General features: G+C 38.9%; 1 protein-coding gene across 3 annotated transcripts in view; it reads right to left on the bottom strand.

Moving 5' to 3' along the window:
• Window positions 1-3,964: 3,964 nt before the first annotated feature.
• Window positions 3,965-16,084, bottom strand: part of TSPAN8 (tetraspanin 8) — a 278,796-nt gene continuing 266,676 nt past the window's right edge. For all 3 annotated transcript variants that reach the window (XM_043879403.1, XM_043879414.1, XM_043879417.1), the window contains 3 exons: window positions 12,167-12,301; window positions 8,732-8,815; window positions 3,965-4,144 (listed from right to left, as the gene is read on the bottom strand). In XM_043879403.1, coding sequence (XP_043735338.1) covers window positions 4,091-4,144; window positions 8,732-8,815; window positions 12,167-12,301 — 273 coding nt within the window. In that variant the 3' untranslated portion in view covers window positions 3,965-4,090. The remainder of the gene's footprint in view (window positions 4,145-8,731; window positions 8,816-12,166; window positions 12,302-16,084) is intronic.

Consider the following 16,084-nt stretch of genomic DNA (forward strand, 5'->3'; position numbering starts at 1 on the left):
CCCATCCCGATCCCCCCTCCCGCCTCCCTCTCCATCCCATCCCTCTGGGTCTTCCCAGTGCACCAGCCCCGAGCACTTGTCTCATGCATCCAACCTGGGCTGGTGATCTGTTTCACCCTTGATAATATACATGTTTCGATGCTGTTCTCTCAGAACATCTCACCCTCGCCTTCTCTCACAGAGTCCCAAAGTCTGTTCTGTACATCTGTGTCTCTTTTTCTGTTTTGCATATAGGGTTATCATTACCATCTTTTTAAATTCCATATATATGCATTAATATGCTGTATTGGTCTTTATGTTTCTGGCTTACTTCACTCTGTATAATGGGCTGCAGTTTCATCCATCTCATTAGAACTGATTCAAATGAATTCTTTTTAATGGCTGAGTAATATTCCATTGTGTATCCAGGGTTGTTTCTGAAGCTTATCTTAGTAGTCTTTCTTTGGATGAAGATCAGATGCCTCACATCACCTGCAATCAAGACTGGAAGATGTAATTTAAGGAACTGTTTCCAACCTGAATGGGAGGACCTTTCTATCAGGCACTCTTAACTAGCTCATGCCCAGTGAAATCGAAGGGAAATTGACTCTCGGGTTAACTCCCACTTCCAAAGGCCCCTGAGCTGGAATGGGCTATAGAGAGGCCTGCTGACGTCAATCTCACCTTAAGACAATGCTCAGAGGAAACCACACTAGGCGAGGGCGAGAAGGTGACATCAGAAGTAGGCAGCTGGCCCAAGGTGCTGGCCTGACTTTTGTGATCATTTATGATGTTTTCTTGATTCCTTGGACCTATGCCCATCAATCAAATGTTTTCTATCATGGACACGATTCTATTCTAGTATAAAATCAATCCAATGGTTTGGCTGTGGCCAATTACCTATGTCTAGTACTTCTGGGATTACCTTGGTGGATTTCTGTTCTCTAGGGATACCCACTAGGAAACTTATTTTAGATGAATGTTCAGTCCTGTTCTATCTTCATGGTATTACTAGATGGGATTCTCTCACCTGGCCAGTTAATAATACCTGCTCTGGGAATGCTGGCCATAGATTTAACTTTTCTCTTACTGTCATTTAAACTCAGTTGGAGTGATGAGGTAAGTCTCAATAAAAAATTAACTTCTTATCTGTTTAAAGGAAAACTCCCCACAACTGTGGGGAGAATCTACATAGTTAACACCAGGCTATGGTCATTTAGGTTTAAAGATTCCTCTATGTTGGAAACGGTTAAATCATACTAAAAATGGTCAACCTGGTAATTATGAGACAAAGGTGGGTGCTTTATGAACTATACCTATTATTACCCTTAGAGTGGTTGGTAGGGAATTCAGTGGATTTATGGCACTAATTCATGGCCTTCACATCTACAGGGATGGATACAAAGGTGTAGCCTGGGATTCCCATGAATTTAAGGTCATACATGTTAACAAATTAGAGGTGACCCTAATCAATCTACCACTGGTATGATCCCAATGGGTCAAAGTTCTGTATTCTACTGGTATGACCACTTAGCATCTTGTGTGTATGGTGTGCCTTCAGTGGTCTTGGAGGATGTAATTGACCATATCTAAGTCCACCTCATGCGAAGAGTTGACACTGGAAAAGACCCTGATGCTGGGAGGGATTGGGGACAGGAGGAGAAGGGGACGACAGAGGATGAGATGGCTGGATGGCATCACCGACACAATGAACGTGTGTTTGAGTGAACTCCGGGAGTTGGTGATGAACAGGGAGGCCTGGCGTGCTGTGATTCATGGGGTTTCAAAGAGTCAGACACGACTGAGTGACTGAAGTGACTGAACTTAACAACTTTCATAAGCTTTAAATGATAGTAACTGGGCTATGAGCCTATTGAATTCTGTCTCTAGAAAAAGAAAGGTAGTGCTACGCAATTGCAAGGCCCTTGACACCTTAGAGCACCTCGGGGAGATATCTGTGCTACAATTCAAACTGAGTGCTGTATTTACATACCTGATAAATCCTTTAATGTAACACATTTGAACCACATGAAAAATCAGATTTATGCTTTAAGTGACCCATTCCCTAGTCTTGATGATCTTTTAAAAAAAACTGGTGTGGGAGACTCATGGCTAAAATATTTATTTTTAATTCCCACCAGTGTTATTAACTATGCTTTTTGCATATTGCTTGTTTCACAAGATTATTATTTCTTGTGTTACCAAGTGTATGACTGAGCCTCCAATGAAAATGATGACTAGACTTGAAGCAGTTGATCAAATGTATAGCTCTATATATGATCAATGATTGTAATAGTGTAACTAAAGGTATGAAAAGATGCAACAAGAGGGAATACTTTCCTGGACCATAAGTAGAAGACAGATGTCCAGAGGTCTTTGACTATTAAGACCTAGTCCAGTAATAGCACACTGAGTGTCTTATCAACAAAAACCTTCTTCAAAACTGGGAATGAGCCTTCGCAGCAACGTGGGGCAAAATGGTCATGAAATGTCCCCCAAAGTATGGTCGGATTTATGACCACAAGGGAGCTGTGTCAACTAGAAATTGGCACTTACCAAGAGCATTGCCAACGACTGAACAACAAAGGCCTTTGCCATCTGCCTCTGTGGAGACTGAACCCCATGCTGCTATAGCTGTTGACCTTCAACAACCCCTGAAGGAGTTGAGGGTGGAGTGAGGCACTCTGTGCTCCAGGGAATCTGGTGGGACAGGTCTTTAGATGGTTGGATGTTACTACAAACAGATTTTATGATCTCAGTCCTTGCATCTCCTCATATCTAGAGAAGCACTAAATCCCTTCATGGTGATATCAGATCCTCATGACTAACAAAAAGCCTTTTGTAAAATGAGTGCTTCATGGTATTGAACTCCCCCTTCACCAAAACCTTATATATTGACTTTCTCCCACTGCCAATTTGGAGCAGTCTCTCAGAGCTATCTGAGATGCTGCCTCCTGGGCTGCAGTCCTCATTTTGTCCCAAATAAAACTTAACTCACAACTCTCAAGTTGTACATCTTTTTTTAGTTGACACAGCAAAAGCCGGTTTTAGCATGCCCCAAAGTGGAGGGTAGCATGAAGGGCGCCTGGGGTGCTGGAGATGTTCTGTGTCTTCATCTGGACAGTGCATACTATTCAGGTAGGGAATACTTAAGATTTGTACACTTCGTTGTGTATATGCACATGTGTGTGCACGCTAAGTTGCTTCAGTTGTGTCCAATTCTTTGAGACCCCATGAACTTCAGCCTTCCAGGCTCCTCTGTCCATTGGATTCTCCAGGCAAGCATACTGGAGAGGGTTGCCAGCCCACCTCAAGGAGATCTTCCTGACCCAGGGATCGAACCCACATCTCTGTCTCCTGTATTGGCAGGTGGGTTCTTTACCATTAGCACCATCTGAGAAACCCTTATTGTGTGCATATAAAATATAAAATAAAATGCAAAAATGCTCATGAGAATTAAAAAGATAAAAGCACTTATAACTATGTCTCAGACATAGTTATAAAATCCACAGACATACCAGCAATTCACTGGCTGGAAAGGAAGCATCTTCTTGTCCTCAACAGAGAGAAAAAGAGACCCCATTAGCAAACCCTGGCAAGACTAGCAAACTAATGGCAAGACACCACTAGGAAACAGACAAGATGTGATGACTTTTTGCTTGGCCACTCTCAACCTTCCAACATGAGGCTTAATTCAATCTTACCACCAATGGTTAATACATCTCGAGAGAGTGTTGCTTCTAAAAAGCCTGGACACACAGCCCTGACTAACTATGGCCCTATTACTCAGAGATTATTATTCCACTGCGTGGCTCCAGGTGAACGTTTTAAGCTGTGTTCAGTACCACCTGAACACAATAATCACACAGGATTGCACCAAAGTAAAGAATATTACTTTTATTTTGGGGGAAAATGCACAGTCATATAATTTCCTTGTGTGTCTGAAATTTTAAATATGTTCAATATGACAGAAAGATATCTGTGATCCAGCTAAATGACACATTTTAATAGGAAAGCTGCTTTTAACATTGCACTCATATATTTAAAGTAACAACTCCACAGTAAAACTTTAAAGGGGTTTGACCGATGATGGCTTGACACATCCCCAGTTTTATTTCTTCCTCATCTGGCAGTACAGAACAATAGAAAATATCAGACCAAGTACCTAGAAAATAAAATGACAGGAGGAATGTGGAATTTAAGGGAAACACTAGAGATATTACAAATAAAAAGAACACTATGAAAAAATTTTGGCTACTGACAATTCTAATATTATTAATCTAAGTCATCTCTCTTGTTGGGAGTCTAACATTGAGAAAGCTTCTGAGTATTTTTTGTCTTAATCAGGGTTTTTAGCTGGTAGTCTGGCTCTATCTGGCCCTATTTGATTGTGCGGTAGCACTACCATTGAAGCAACCCAACCTTCTGAAACAAACACATCCTTCTGTGGGTCATGGCCCTGGAACTCCGGGGAGCTCAGGCGTCCGGGGCTAAAGACACCGACTGCTCCTATCATCTGGTTTACATCATCCACCTAAAAATCAAGGAGTCTAGAATTTCTCTTGCTATATTTTTAGGCATCTCCAAGAAGAATGGGGGGGGGGGAATAACTTTTTTTCTTAAAAAGCTTCTAAATCTAAGGGGAATAGCAACATTCAGGAATTTCCCTTGAAGTGAGATTGCACAGCTGAAAATCTGGGGCACAATTTCCATCTCATTAAGTGTTTCCCCCAAGAATAAGGGACCTCAAAACAGTGCCTAATTGGCTCTAAAGTTGGTGAGTGGCATGCTGTGGCTTTGATGCAGAAATGACAGAAAAGACCTGTGTGTACTGTGGATGGAAAGTTTTGGCTCCACCAGCCTCCTCCGAGGAGAGGCAGAGAGAGGGTGAGACACCGTTTATGCTGAGTCATCTCCAGTGCTCCCACTGTACTAAGATGTCCTGCTCACTATTCCTTTCCTGGAAATGCCCTCCAAATGAGAACTTTTGCCCAATATATTTTTCATACAAAAAAAAAAAAAAATCAACACCAATTCTCTGCGAAGATAAAAACTTTCATTCAGAAAGTTCCAAAGGTCATTCTTTTAGAATGACTTGAGAAAATGTTACAATTTAGTCTTTTGCTTTACTCCCAAGCCTTAAATCTGGGAGACAAGTACCAGGAAAGAAGAAAGAAAATGTCCAAAACACTGGGATGAGGCAGCTATCACTTTTTGCTGTTGCAAACTTGACATACAAGCCGACCATGCATCAGCAAACTAGACAGTTAAGTCACACTTTCCTGTATTCCACCGCCTCTGAAAAGAACGTATCCTTGTTCACAAAAACAGGCAATAATTAGGAGATCATCCTACAGTAATGTACGCTAAGACTCAGGATAATCTTGCTAAGTAATATGCACAAGCTCTGATATTCTGAAGTCATCTAAAAAATGTAATATTATTTTTTGCTCTTATTTAACTGCTCCATTCCTAGAACCTCCTGTTGGTATAGCTTTTAGCCAAAAGTGGTGACTATCAGTGTCAATGGATTTTTTTCTTTTCTTTTTTCTTTTCTTAATTAAAGTGAAGAAAGTACTGATTTGTGTGTGTGTGCTTGTAAGTTGCTATAGTCAAGTAAGGAGAGATATCATAGTTTGGCTGTTTTACTCAATAATGAGAATTCCAATGTCTAGTGGGCCTTAGGAAGCATCACTACGAACAAAGCTAGTGGAGGTGATGGAATTCCAGTTGAACTATTTCAAATCCTGAAAGATGATCCTGTGAAAGTGCTATATTCAACATGCCAGCAAATTTGGAAAACTCAGCAGTGGCCACAGGACTGGAAAAGGTCAGTTTTCATTCCAATCCCAAAGAAAGACAATCCCAAAGAATGTTCAAACTACCACACAATTGCACTCATCTCACACACTAGTAAAGTAATGCTCAAAATTCTCCAAGCCAGACTTCAGCAATACGTGAACCGTGAACTTCCAGATGTTCAAGCTGGTTTTAAAAAAGGCAGAGGAACCAGAGATCAAATTGCCAACATCCGCTGGATCATTGAAAAAGCAAGAGAGTTCCAGAAAAACATCTATTTCTGCTTTATTAACTATGCCAAAGCCTTTGACTGTGTAGATCACAATAAACTGTGGAAAATTCTGAAAGAGAAGGGCATACCAGACCACCTGACCTGCCTCTTGAGAAATCTGTATGCAGGTCAGGAAGCAGCAGTTAAAACTGGACATGGAACAACAGACTGGTTCCAAATCGGGAAAGGGGTATGTCAAGGCTGTATATTGTCACCCTGCTTATTTAACTTATATGCAGAGTACATCATGAGAAACGCTGGGCCGGAGGAAGCACAAGCTGGAATCAAGATTGCCGGGAGAAATATCAATAATCTCAGATATGCAGACGACACCACCCTTATGGCAGAAAGTGAAGAAGAACTAAAGAGCCTCTTGATGAAAGTGAAAGAGGAGAGTGAAAAAGTTGGCTTAAAGCTCAACATTCGGAAAACTAAGATCATGGCATCTGGTCCCATCACTTCATGGCAAATAGATGGAGAAAGAGAGGAAACAGTGTCAGACTATATTTTTCGGGGGGGGGGGGGTTCCAAAATCACTGCAGGTGGTGATTGCAGCCATGAAATTAAAAGACACTTACTCCTTGGAAGGAAAGTTATGACCAACCTAGATAGCATACTAAAAAGCAGAGACTTTGCCAACAAAGGTCCGCCTAGTCAAGGCTATGGTTTTTCCAGTAGTCATGTATGGATGTGAGAGTTGGACTATAAAGAAAGCTGAGCGCCGAAGAATTGATGATTTTGAACTATGGTGTTGGAGAAGACTCTTGAGAGTCCCTTGGACTGCAAGGAGATCCAACCAGTCCATCCTAAAGGAGCTCAGTCCTGGGTGTTCATTGGAAGGACTGATGCTGAAGCTGAAACTCCAATACTTTGGCCACCTGATGGAAAGAGTTGACTCACTGGAAAAGACCCTGATGCTGGGAGGGTTGGGGACAGGAGGAGAAGGGGACGACAGAGGATGAGATGGCTGGATGGCATCACCAACTCGATGGACATGAGTTTGGGTAAACTCTGGAAGTTGGTGATGGACAGTGAGGCCTGGCATGCTGTAATTCATGGGGTGGCAAAGAGTTGGACATGACTGAGCGACTGAACTGAACTGAACTGAACTGATAGATAAAAAATAAATCATTTTGGGGACTTCCCTAGTGGTCCAGTGGCTAAGACTCAGGGCTCCCAATGTAGCGGGCCCAGGTTCAATCCTTGCTTAGGAAACTAGATCCCACATGCAGCAAATAAGACCTGGCAAAGCCGAAGAAATTAATTTTAAAAAATACAAAGAAGAGAAACAAAGGAACTTTTACAATGGGCAGAATAGAGAGAAATAGACTTATTGCCAGCATCATTTGGTTTTGGTCATATATTGGATGTAAAGAAAGACAGCTACATCTACCCACCAAAAATGCTTCATATCTGGACCTATTCATTTGGGCTAGAAGGAGGTCTGGAGGAGGATATGGCAACCCACTCCAGTATCTTGCCTGGAGAATCCCATGGACAGAGGAGGCTGGTGGGATACAGTCCATTGAATCACAAAGAGTCTTACACAACTGCAGTGATTTAGCACGCACAAGGAAGTCAGGCTTAACAGCCCAATTTGCTGCTCATGGTTCCAACCCTGTCTCTTATGCTTTGGCTGGGAAAGTCCACCAGTAACCTAAATGACAATCTAGGATACTAAATTGCTTCAGTCTCTGCTAAAATTCCTCTCAGATAGTGATGTGGCACAAGAGAGGTAAAAACTACCAGAAAACCCAAGGAGAACATTGGGCAGCGTTTGTGAGAGTGAAGCAGAAGTCACTTCATTGAGCAAACCAGCCTGCAGAGGTGTTAACTAGGGAGACACCTTACACTGTTAGGATTCTTGCCAAGACCCTGACCTGGGTTGTGAGTGAATTTGACTCACTTGATATCTAAATTACCAAGATCTAATTATTGATTCCAAAACACTTCCCTGAAACAGTTTTATTTCATCTTTTTGCAAAGAATTTCAGGTCACATAAAAAAAAAAAAAATTCCTTCAGTTTCTGCAAAAGTCCTGCCAAGAGGGCCCATCAAGATAAAAACCTATACAGAATTCTTTTTTTCAAAGTCAATAATCAAATTGATGAGAGCAAATGCAGTCATCTCAAGCAAAGCTTCCTCAAAAGCTTTCTCCAAGTGAGTCCATAGTCCTTACAGTGAGAAAATCAAAGTCAGCTGTCTAATTTTTAGAACTTATTAGATTTCTCTATAACAGAATAGCAGGAAAATAGCTCTCCACACTTCTGAGCTCAGTTATTTTCTGTTTCAAAATCAGGAAGAGAGATTAAAAAATTGTAAAGTTTGTATTTTCATTTTGTTTGGTGCTATTTCTTCAAATGAAGAAACATTAACTCTGTGCTAGTTTTCAATGGGAAAAGAATAGCTGGGACTAAAAACTGTGTGGAAACTAATTCCATTTTCTCCCCCACGAGAGAAATCATTCAAAAATAATAGCTTCAGCCCTGCTGAATTCCTAAGACTATAATCCCCTCCCCAGACCCAAGGTCGATAGATGCAGCTGCTGGGCCTTAGGCACTTGGTACCCAGTGCTTTTCTGGAGCACCTGGTTTGTATTTGGCTCTTCATACATTTGTTAGAAAAATTAATGAACAAACAAGGGAATAAACAAAGAATGAATAGTGCAAGATAATACTGTACCTCAATAGCCGCCAGTCCAAATGCTAGTGCAATAACTATGAAAAAACGTCTTGAAAATATGTGGTTAATCGAGGCAAAGCATGACTGTTAAAAACAAAATATGAAAAATTACTTTTTGCCAAATTTTGACCTTGTTTTAATATGTACAGATTTTTATTCACTGGGTTGACTTTTTACGTGACTACCAAGGAATATACTCAACAAAAAGGAATTGGATTATTCCTATTACTCCAGCTCCTACTCCATGCCCCTAAAAGGTTGTGACTGTTTGTGGTTTGTTCATACATGAGGAAGCATTGAGGAACAAAGTTATGCTTCAACTTCCTAATTGCTGAATCTAGGACTATTTAGCTGTAAATATTCATTTTATCCTAACTTCTGATTGTTCATTTCAGAGCTATTGTCACCTTGACAGTGTATCTTTTAGGTTTGTACCCTGCAGCAGAGAGTTCCCTAGTTGAGGTCTCAGCTAATTATAGTGTAGATTTTCATTTTTAAAACAAGTTCTTTTTCAAAAATCCCTTAACATGTCTCAGGGTTATTTTTACCTTAAAAAGGAAAAAAAAAAAAATTCATTATATCTACTGTTACATTCTTACCTTAGACCAAAAAAAAAAAAAAACTAATTTAGACAATTGTCTCTCTGCTATATTTTTAAACATTTATTCAAAGCAGCATGAAATATCAAGCCCAAATTATTTTAGTATAGTTTTGAGTCAGGTTGATTGCTCTAGCTCCACTCTTCTTTCTCAAGATGCTTTGGCTACTCAGGGTCTTTTGTATTTCCATACAAATTGTGAACTTTATGTTCTAGATCTGTGAAAAATACCATTGTAGTTTGATAGGGATTGCATTGTAAAGCAATTATCCTACAATTAAAAATAAATTCATTAAAAAATATTTTAGGCCAGACCTAAAATTTTCAGCAATTGTAAATTATGTGAATAATTTCTAAAATGGAAAAATAATATGCAATATAATAGTGGGATTGTCTGTATTGCTAGAAAATATATTATTCCTATGATAGTCTTATAAATGCAAAGGGTTAACAAAATATTGCTGTTTGTTAAATAAAATTTCTCCATGTGGGTGAGTAAAACAGTTTTTTTCCCTGCATTCCTGAATGTAATAGGTTTCTCCATTCTCATCTGATTCAAAATGGTAAACTTTAGAGGAAATTATTATATCATTCAAGATAAACTATGAGATTAATGATATCTACTGAGTCACATTCATTATATTTTAGTTGTTTTCTCCCTCCTTCCCCTCTAGATAATCAGGTTATCTTGGCAAAAGGGAAGGGGGAAAATGTGAATTATGGACATTCCAGATTTCTTATTTTTCCAGACTTCTTTCAAATGACACAAGGCAGACAAAAGTATTTTGTGACTTTATGATCTTCCTTTTGGGAAACTGGTGCAACCATAAGCCTATCTTCAGCTGAATTATGTGTGAATTTGGAGGAAATATCTATTACTTCTCAGGATAATACTAGGGCTTTTCAAAATCTATCCTCAGGAAAGATATCTTTAGTTGAATCTTTAACAGGACACAGATTGCAATCTGCAATTTAATTTACTAATTCCCTCATTAACCTAAGAGGAAACTGCATTTGTTAACATCATATTTATTCCCTCTCTTCCTTGTGGAGATTGTGTCACTAAAATTATGTAGAGGGAAGGAGAACAGAGAGGAGTATAAAAATTAATAATAAAACATTTTAGTCAGATCACTTTGGTAGCTCTGTAACCTGATGGATAATTTCTCCCCCAATATGTTACTTCAAATACTTGGAACAGCAATTTCTCTTCAGAACAGTCTCCTTAATTTTGATAAAATTATTGGGTTGGCCAAAAAGTTCATTTGGTTTTTTCATAACATCTTGCAGATGTTACCGAAAAACTTGAATGAACAGTTTGGCCAACCCATTAGTAAAAGGGCTGTGATAGTCAACAGGTGAGATGTTTCCCCTGAGATACTTTTTATTTCCTAATGTATATTTAACCTCAGTAGCCAGTACTCAACCAATGCTAGATTGAAAATAAATCTTTAGGTATTATAGGAATTAGCCCATTGAAATATAATATCTTCCATGTATCTCTTTCCCAACTAGACCTTAATCTCCTAGAGGGTCCAAAAGCGTGTCTAATTCTAGCAAGGGTCTATCTGACACATGGTGGGGGTGGTTTAGTAACTAAGTCGTGTCTGACTCTTGTGACCTCACAGACTATAGCCTGCCAGGCTCCTCTGTCCATGGGATTTTCCAGGCAAGAATACTGGAGTGGGTTGCCATTCCCTTCTCCAGGGGATCTTCCCAACCCAGGAACTGAACCCGGGTCTCCTGCACTGCAGGCAGATTCTTTACAAACTGAGCTATGAGGGAAGCCTACCTGACACATAGCAGGCACCAAAGAACAATAACAAATAAATGAAACATTAATATCAACTGTCATTTTTGTACACATCCATCCAAAGTTTCTTCCAGGAAGAAGGAATAAATTATGTAAAACTCTATGGTAAGGGGTAGATATCATGTCTTCCAGGAAGCTCTATCTTGAACCCCAAAGACTGAGTTAGATGGGGTTAGATATCTTGTGCCTGTCCCTATCCAAGAAATATCAGTAGTTCATTGGATTAAAGTTGCCTAATTATTTTTCTCTCTTCCCTATGAGAGCATTCACTTCATGAGTGCAGACACTGAAGCATATTCAGGAAAGGATATCCAGCAGCTGATAAAAGGTCAGCATATAGGAAGTGGTCAATAAATATTTGATGAATTAAGCAATAATAAGGAATATGACATCCACATATTAACACCTACAAGTAACATAAATATGTCGTCTATAACATATGAAAGACAAACCCAAGTTTTCATTGACTTTAAAGGTATGAAACAACTTCTCAACTGGAACAATAATTAGGCAAATTGGTAGGTACACTTAATATTCAGAGCTGAAATTTCTAAAGCCCAAGTTATTTTTCTGCATTCAATACAATTACTTGAGAAAGGCAAACTTTGATTAGAAAAAGAAAGCTTTACTTTGAAAATTAAAGTAAAAATATATATTTCTAAAGCATATGTTAAAATAGAAAAAAAAAATAGTGGAGAAAAAATGATTAAAGTCACCAAAGAGAGGACAAAATGAATTTTATCTGTTAGTTTGTACTTTGCCTCCCCTTGTAGCAGAATGATTCTTTGATCTAATAAAGTTGAGTTTAAATGATGCCAAACTCATAGAAGAAATAAAATACTTTTATTTTTTATATCTGCTTTTATCTTTTAAAAAGGATTTATTTTTTATTTCCCAGGGAAATCCCTGGGACTTTTATATCAAGATTCCCATTGTAATTGCTGCAACATAATATTTTATAGAGACTTTCATTGTGAATAAAATAACAGAACCACTTACTGTGCCAAATTGAATTTGTTCTCACCTGTTTGTAAATAGCTTTTCCACCATACTTTGTACAAGAAGGATCTGATTCACCTGGACATTCACATGTCTTGTAATAGTGTTGAAAATTACTTCCCCAATCAGAAGCTCCATTGACCAAACCACAACATTTTAACTGTTTGATGAAAAGTAGATGTGAAAAACAGTCACTAGAGAGGATAAAAACACTGTCAACACATTGAATCATATTCTTTTGAAATCATTATAAAGATGCTTCTTATACCAGAATATTATGTGAGTAACCTCACCTACCTCCCTGAATGTAGAAACAAGAATGAAAGAATATTCCATTTTGGACTTCATATCAACAGAGGAAAAATAAAGTTTCAGGTCCAAAAGTCTGAAGAATTTGGAAAAAATATTAAGCACTCACCTTCTACTTTTTAATGACAAAAGAGAGGCAGAATCAGATTTATGTTTCTTATATCTTAGGAAATAAGCTTCTAGAGGGCTCATAAGAAAGTCGAAGTTTCTCTAAAGCACTTTTACTTTAAAAATATGAGAGGTTTATAAGGTGAAATTTCTATCTCATGACCTTTGATCACCTTTGGAGGAAAGGGGGAGAAGAGTGAGAGGCATCTCAAAACCCAAAGAAGATGCTCAGTTGGCCTTCCATGAGATTGAATTTTACATAGACATCTGTAAAACAGCAAAGAGGGGAAAATGAAGAATGAAATTCTTAGAATAATGTCAGGAAGGTTAAGGCTTAAAATAAACCAAACATTTGGTTGTTGTTCAGTCGCTCAGTCATGTTCAACTCTTTGCAATGCCATGAGCAGCAGCACGCCAGGCTTCCCTATCCTTCACCAACTCCTGGAGCTTGCCCAAACTCATGTCCATTTAGTCAGTGATGCCATCCAACCATCTCATCCACTGTCATCCCCTTCTCCTCCTGCCTTCAATCTTCCCAAGCATCATGGTCTTTTCCAATGAATTAGCCACCTTCATATCAGGTGGCTAAAGTATTGAAGCTTCAGCTTCAGCATCAGTCCTTCCAATGAATATTAAGTACTGATTTCCTTTAGGACTGACTGGCTTGATCTCCTTGCTGTCCAAGGGACTCTCAAGAGTCTTCTCTAACACCACAGTTCAAAAGCATCAATCCTTCTGCACTCAGCTTTCTTTAGAGTCCAACTCTCACATCCATACATGACTACTGGAAAAACCATAGCCTTGACTAAACAGACCTTTGTTGTCAAAGTAATGTCTCTGCTTTTTAATATGCCATCTGGGTTGGTCATAACTTTCCTTCCAAGGAGTAAGCATCTTTTAATTTCATGGCTGCAGTCACCATCTGCAGTGATTTTGGAGCCCAAGAAAATAAAGTCTCTCACTATCTCTCGTTGTTTCCCCATCTATTTCCCATGAAGTGATGGGACCAGATGCCATCTTCATTTTTTTAATGTTCTGTTTTAAAACAAATTTTTCACTCTCCTCTTTCACCTTCATCAAGAGGCTCTTTAGTTCCTCTTCACTTCCCACCATGAGGGTGGTGTCATCTACGTATCTGAGATTATTGATACTTTTTCTGGCAATCTTGATTCCAGCTTATGCTTCATCCAGCCCAGCATTTCTCATGATGTACTCTGCATGGAAGTTAAATAAGCAGGGTGACAATATACAGCCTTGATGTACTCCTTTCCCAATTTTGAAACAGTCTGTTGTTCCATGTCCAGTTCTAACTGTTGCTTCTTGACCATACAGGTTTCTCTGGAGACAGGTAAGGTGATCTGGTACTCCTGGCTCTTGAAGAATTTTCCACAGTTTGTTGTGATCCACACAGTCAAAGGCTTTAGCATAGTCAATGAAGCAGAATAAGATGTTTTTCTGGGATTCTATTGCTTTTCCTATGATCCAACAGATGTTGGCAATTTGATCTCTGGTTCCTCTTCTTTTTCTAAATTCAGCTTGAACATCTGGAAGTTCTTGGTTCATGTACTGTTGAAGCCTAGCTTAGAGAATTTTGAGCATTACTTTGCTAGCATGTGAAATTAATATAATTGTATGGTACTTTGAGCATTCTTTGGCATTGCCTTTCTTTGGGACTGGAATGAAAACTGACCTTTTCCAGTCTTCTGGCCACTGCTGAGCTTTCCAAATTTGCTGGCATATTGAGTGCAGCACTTTCACAGCATCATCTTTTAGGATTTGAAATAGCTCAGCTGGAATTCCATCACCTCCACTAGCTTTGTTTGAAGTGATGCTTCCTAAGGCAACTAAACATGGGCAAACACTAAGAGAAACTGTGGTCATGTTTGGGAAAGGATAACAAGAAAGCAATAAGCCCAATGACTCAGAGTAACGGGTTATAGTATTATTAGATGAAAGTGAGAGGTAATTCTCTCTCATCTTGTCATATTTGCTCTAATTAGAGACTAAACTTTTCATGCAGAAAAAAAGAAAAAAATGCTTAAGAAAATAGAACCAAGACTGGGTGGTTTTCTAAGGCTCAGATGCATTGCCATACAAGGATATTAAAAGGACTTCCACTTACTGAGTGACCTTGTTACTCACGTTCCTTAAACCTCTCTATGCCACAATTTCTTCATCTGTAAAATACAGATAATGATAGTTTTTAATGATAGTCTAATTCATTCACAGATTTGTTGTAAAGATAAAATTAGAATATCCATGTGAAGATATGAAGTGTTTAGCCCAATGCCTGGGCTAGAAAGTACTCAACATATGTTGTCATCACTGTTGATTGTGTTTTGTGGTGGTTGTTGTTATTGCTTCCTTTATACTCTCACATGAACGGATCTGTTCAACACTAATATGAATACTTTAGATAACATTATGGAAAACACCTTTTCAACTCTATAGTTGATGTAGAGATGGGAATAATGATTAATACACTTGAATACAAACTGGAGTTCCAAAGATATTTCACACGATGGCCTTCAGCAGGTCCAAACTGTGGCAGATATAAAGCCTTGTGATTTGGCTCAAAGATTCACTTGCACAAATATATGACTCATTAGATATTCACATGACAAAGAGTTGGAGATTTCAGATGGTTTCAAAGTCAATCAATATTAACAAAGAAAGTAATCTTGAAACACCTTCTTTTCTTGCTTCCACAGTAGACACAATCAATTGCTCACTCTTTCTGATTAAATAAACTTGAATTATATTAACTGATACAGACACAGCAGATCAAAAAGAATATAAATCTCACTATATACACTCACTGATCAATCCATTTTTGGAATACAGTATCCCTTAAGACAGCATAGAGATACACAGGAGACAGAGCAGGGGGTAGAAAGGCTAAACTTGGTTTGGAATCTAGTCACGAGATCAGGTGTGGGAGCAGCTGGGGAAGAAGTTGGTTGGGATGTATTGAAAGTATAATAGCATTGGATGAACAAGGCACTTCTCAGTGAATGATACAAATAGTCATTTCCAAGAATCCAAGATGGGCATGTTCTACTAGTATATTAGCAGAGAATTTATGTGGGAATTCCCTGAAAACCAAAAAGAAAGTCACTTAGTAACTACAAATTATCTCTGTGTGATGGGACCCCAGGCCACCCAGCCAGAGGTTTCTTTTTCCAAAGAAACATTACTGAAAAATAGAAAAGAAAGTCCTGGTGGATATATATTGTAAAACAAGCAAAAACCAGAATAGACAATTCTGTAAAAGAGAACCATAGTCCTGTGAACCCAAGAAGCTTCAGGCACAGAATTCATGCACGGAAATGAGTCAGAATTGTGCCCCACACAGGGAGCTCAGCTCAGTGCTCTGTGATGACCTAGAGGGCTGGGATGAGGGGTGTGAGGGAGATGCAAGAGGGGAGGTATGCATACAAACAGCTGATCCACTTCACTGTACAATAGAAACTAATACAGCATTGTAAAGCAATTATTTGTTGTTGTTGTTCAGTCATTAAGTTGT

This window comes from Cervus elaphus, chromosome 3 (assembly GCF_910594005.1).
Source record: "Cervus elaphus chromosome 3, mCerEla1.1, whole genome shotgun sequence".
NCBI classification, from domain to species: Eukaryota; Metazoa; Chordata; class Mammalia; order Artiodactyla; family Cervidae; genus Cervus; species Cervus elaphus.